The sequence below is a fragment of the Berghia stephanieae genome, chromosome 2 (genome assembly GCF_034508935.2).
Source record: "Berghia stephanieae isolate SIO BIC M18660-M18661 chromosome 2, UCSD_Bste_1.3, whole genome shotgun sequence".
Lineage (NCBI taxonomy): Eukaryota > Metazoa > Mollusca > Gastropoda > Nudibranchia > Aeolidiidae > Berghia > Berghia stephanieae.
Window position 1 is genome coordinate 50,132,631 of NC_088361.1, and position 5,000 is coordinate 50,137,630.

The 5,000-nt window shown below is 37.7% G+C and overlaps 1 protein-coding gene across 1 annotated transcript in view; it reads left to right on the plus strand.

The window, feature by feature from the left end:
• Positions 1-5,000, plus strand: part of LOC144963958 (uncharacterized) — a 15,129-nt gene that overhangs the window by 4,298 nt on the left and 5,831 nt on the right. The window contains exon 4 of the mRNA XM_078897901.1: positions 4,729-4,846. Coding sequence (XP_078754027.1) covers positions 4,729-4,846 — 118 coding nt within the window. The remainder of the gene's footprint in view (positions 1-4,728; positions 4,847-5,000) is intronic.

Genomic DNA, 5,000 nt, shown 5'->3' on the forward strand with positions numbered 1-5,000 from the left:
TGCCAAATATTTGTGCCGTCTATGGACACGATAAATCGTTTAGAATGAAAGTGTGATTCGCCGTCCATAAAATATAATGAAGGAAGCTCAATTTTGGAGCTTAAAAAAAAAAAAAAAAGCAACGGCTGTGGCTGAAAGCCATCTACAGACGCTATTTGTATGTCTACTTATATAAAATAAGTTTTGTCACAAAGCCATAATTTTGTAGTTGTTGTTTTTAAAAAAAATATTTTGTTACAAGACCCGAGGCTCTACGACTCGATGCATCTTCTTTTTTCCCTCTCTCTTTCGAATTCCTTTCCAAAACTTGGGATTTCTTATACGTTCTCACGTTATTGTGGGTACTATCGGAAATTATTTGTTCCTGCTGGGCGGAGTAATTTTGATTTGGTATGGGTGGGGGGGGGTTATTAAAATTTCTTTAAAATTCATTTTACCTTATATATATATATATATATATATATATAAGAACGTATATATATATATATATATATATATATATATATATATATATATATATATATATATATATATGTGTGTGTATATATTTAAATATCCGGATGGGGCATCTCAGTCGCAGTCCCTACTTAAATTTTCAATATAATAGGAGGTGTCAAATGTATGCCACTAACAATTTTGAGCCATCCAACTTAAACTGTTAGCAGCATATGAAATACTTGTGTGATACGAATATTTTAAAAATTAAAATTTCATGCTTTGACCTTCCAATCCATGCTAATTTATCGCCACATTATGCATTTCAATATGTTCACAGTGTAGGTAAGAATATCATATACCCTTTTTAAACAATCATATCCCATCATTTCAAATCTAACACGGTTTTCAATTTAATTCATGGATTTTTATAAAGTGTTTGTGCATTCTTTTCATTTATAGTTTTCCACATAATTTTTTAATTGTTTGATATAAATGGCGCTTAATCGAATGATATTTCTAGTGACTAGGAACATTTTTAAAATGTGTCTGTCATTTTTCTTGAACGACATAAATGTCTGGCTAAAAAAATATTGGAGACATTATACCTCTCAGAAAGACCTCGCCATTCCAAAAGTGCCTGATTGTGATATTTAGGAATTGGTCTAGAATTGTAGTTGCACATTCTCATTCATCGTATATAAAAGGCAGTTCTTATAGATAAGGGTGAAAATCATGCATGTCGGATTGATATAATAAATTTTCTTTATCAAATTCGGATTTTTAAACATAAAAGTACGTAAATCTTTGTTACTTACCTCTAGCAGATCTTTAATCTAGTAACATGCGAACATCAGTGGTCGCCATTTTGAAGAAATCTGCCCGTTAATCAAGGGAATGAACCGTGTAAATTGGTGTAAAATATCAAAAACTAATTCCATTGTCATTCATCCAAGGCAAACAGGTTGCCCTGCATTCATCGCATTCTACTATTACATTATTATCATTATTATTATTATTCACTGGCGGTCGGTCAATAGAGCGGAGTTGTTTTGTGCCGCCCTATATTTTCCGTAGATTAACATGTCAACCTAACCAAAAATTTCAAATTTATAATTTTGATAAAATTAAAAATTTAGCACATACTGCTTTTTGTTTTGAATATAATTTTTGATGACTCGTGCGTCGCTCCGCGAAGGTGGCGTCAAATCGGCACGATTCATCTTTCCCCCGATGCCTGCGCGGGGTGACAATGAGCGGAGGGTGTGGTGTGGTGGGGAAGTTGTTTTTTTGTTGTTGTTTATATTATGAGTATGAGCCAGTCTTCTTTTGGCCGTCCTGTCCTTATCCTAAACTCTGTTGTACCTTGAAGAAAGTTAGTTACCACCACAGACTATGGTTACTAGTGCCGCGCTGAGGACCGGTCCTTGGGATTGGGACCGGTCCCACGGTCTTTTAGCTGTGAACCGGGGACCGGTCCCAAAGGGGAAGCCGGCGGCGGTCCTCACTTCTTATCACCTTTCAACGGTCTCGCGTCATACATACTACTTCCCCAGCTATTCGTTGCCTCGGTTCTTTGCCTATCTTCCACCAATCATCACCCATCCCACTTAATTAATCGCACCCACCCCCCTTTGCCATACACTAAACGACACAGACGACCATAGAGGCAGACGACCACCTCCCTCCACTCCGCAAACCGCCCTTTCGTGTGTGAGATGGGGGGAACAGGAGGCGCACGCCTTGGACGATTCCATTATACGGGGTAAATTTCAAAATTTACTACACCATAATGATCGCAATGACAATGATCTATGATGAAGGCATGACCCCTCTTCTCTAATGGGTTATTGTTTGAAATGCATGTGACTACTAAAGATGTGTGTGTTTGTGTTTGTATGTGTGTGTGTGTGTGTGTGTGTGTGTGTGTCGAACCTAGCAAGTAGCAAGTCTGATTTTTTGTTTTCTTTTGTCCATCTCTTGTCACTGTCATTTAAAATAATACAATAATATTAAACTTTCGTTTGGTGTTTTAACTAATCAAATAATATGAGTTTCATTAGTTTCTTCCTTCCAAAAAACCCAGTTATAACGTCTGTATTTTTAAAAAGTCCAATAGAATATTTGGGGACCCCGATAGCTCAGTTGATAGAGCACTCTCTTTATACGCAAAGGGCCAGAGATCGATCCCGGGTGCAGTCGAGTTTTTTCTGAATCCCTGTCTACTCAGCAGTGAATGGGTAGCTGGGTTTGTTAGATCTGGCGAAAAGTCACCATCGACCCCACTTATTACTTATTACTTATTACCGCATCCACCCCCTCTTATTATAACTTCACGTCTCTCTCTTGTCTCTTACTCTTCAATGCTCGCTGCCCTCTAATGTGTGTGTGTGTGTGTGTGTGTGTGTGTGTGTGTGTGTGTGGGGAGGGGGGGAGGGGGTAGGAGTTGCGTGTGTGTATCAACGCCACGAACAACTCGATCAACGCCTTGGGCGATTCCATTATCTCCGTTAATGGGGATAAATTTCAAATTTTATTCACGCTAAATTATCGAAGTAACAATGAAGTACGGTGAGCAAATAAAGAAGGCATCACCCCTCTTCTCTAATTAGGTTACAATTTGAAATGAGTGTGACTACTCCGTGTTTTACTCCTGTAGACCACGGTTTTCATCGTGTAGCGGTCCAAGTCTTCAACGGTTCAAGAATGAACGATCCCACGGTCCCAAAGGTCAAAACGGTTCGAACTTCCAACAGTCTCTCAGGAATGTTCAATGTCGAAAAGGACCGGTCCTTGCGGTTTTCATTTCCCAGGGACCCTAGGACCGTGGTCCTTAAGCTTGCCAAGGACCGCCCCGCACTAATGGTTACCAGTTACCACTCCCCAATCTCCCTCCACCCTCCCTCCCCAACTAACTATTGTCTTTCACTGCTAAAATAATTAGGCCAAGACGGCCAATCTAGCGATGCACGCCCTGAGGTCCTACTTGGGATAAATTAAAACCATATCAGTTTTATCACTGAAAGAAGAGGCTTTGCTTCACTAAGATATACGGATGAAGAGAATGGCAATAAATATATATTTTATCATTGTTGGTTTTGCTTGAATATATATTAAATATCAAAAAGAACAGTAAACAAAGTATGCACCGAGAAGAGCACCATGGTACTATAAATAAAAATCCCTGACCCCACGGAGTCCTTCATCCCCGCACACTCCCAACGATCCCTACTCAACTTGTATTGTGTGCATTGTCTAATAATAGTATAATTATAATAAAGATGTCGCTGATTGTGTGTGAAGTTAACAAGTGCTTTGCGTTTGGAATTTAATGTGGATTTTTAAATTCACTTATTCTAAAGTTGTGTGTCATACCGTTAGTATTCAGAGAAAATGTCTTATCGCTGTTGTCATTATTTATGAAACCTACCTGTTTTTATCTTTGGAAAGATTTCTTGAATCATTTTATTTAAAAAGTTATTTTTGTAATTTGTAACCAATCATGAATCATGTTGATTTTTTAATTGAAAATCAATTCCGACACTTATCCCCTCAAAAGAAAATCGTGGTGAAAGATTTAGGTCCACACAAACCAGTGACTAGTTTCTAACACACCGAGGAGACAGCGCCGATTTAATAATGATTATTTTAAAACTGTTTAATGGCTGGCTTACTGCCAGTGAAAGCCGTAAAACGCTACATTGTTTTTATTGCTTGATTTTTGGTGATGTATGCTATAACGGACAACAGGAGGATTCAGTGATATTGCGCACATCTCTCAGGCACTGAAGAAACATTCTGAATCAAATAGCCATGTCACAGATGTTGTTAAATATAAACTTTTCAACGTTGCACAATATTTAATAAGAAATCAGTTGGAAACAGGACATGCTGCGTCTCTGAGTCGTTATAATGAACAGGTGAAAGTTAACAGACAAGTTTTGTCCAAGATAATTGATGCTCTTTTGTGAGTATGTCTCGTTAATATTCTAACACACACACACACATACACACACACACACACACTCATACAAAGTAGGTCAAGTTTAGTTAAATTAACTAGACCAATAAAATTTGATTCTGTATTTCGGATTTGTGCCGCCTTAAATACAATGTGACCAACCGCCCCTGATTATTATCATCATCATCATCATCGTTATCATCATCATCATCATCATCATCATCATCATCATCATCATCATCATCATCATCATCATCATCAGATATCTCCTTCATAAAATAGAAACTTGATTCAAACATTAATTATTCATTGTTTAAACTTTGTTTTCACAGGAGAGTCCCGTTAAAGAACTATAACATTCCAGTATGTTTAGATAAGAATGTTACATATATAATAACTGAAAACGATGGTTCTAAAACATCGCATACCTGGACAGAAGAAGACATAAAGGTAAGACACCATTATGGGCTACAGATAACATTGTGATCGAAAAATGGGCAGACTCACCCACTCACACTCACGTATCTTATACATCCAGACACATTTTCCTTTCTCTGTCATCTCATACAGCGTCAATCTTACACATCCAGACACATTTTCAGGA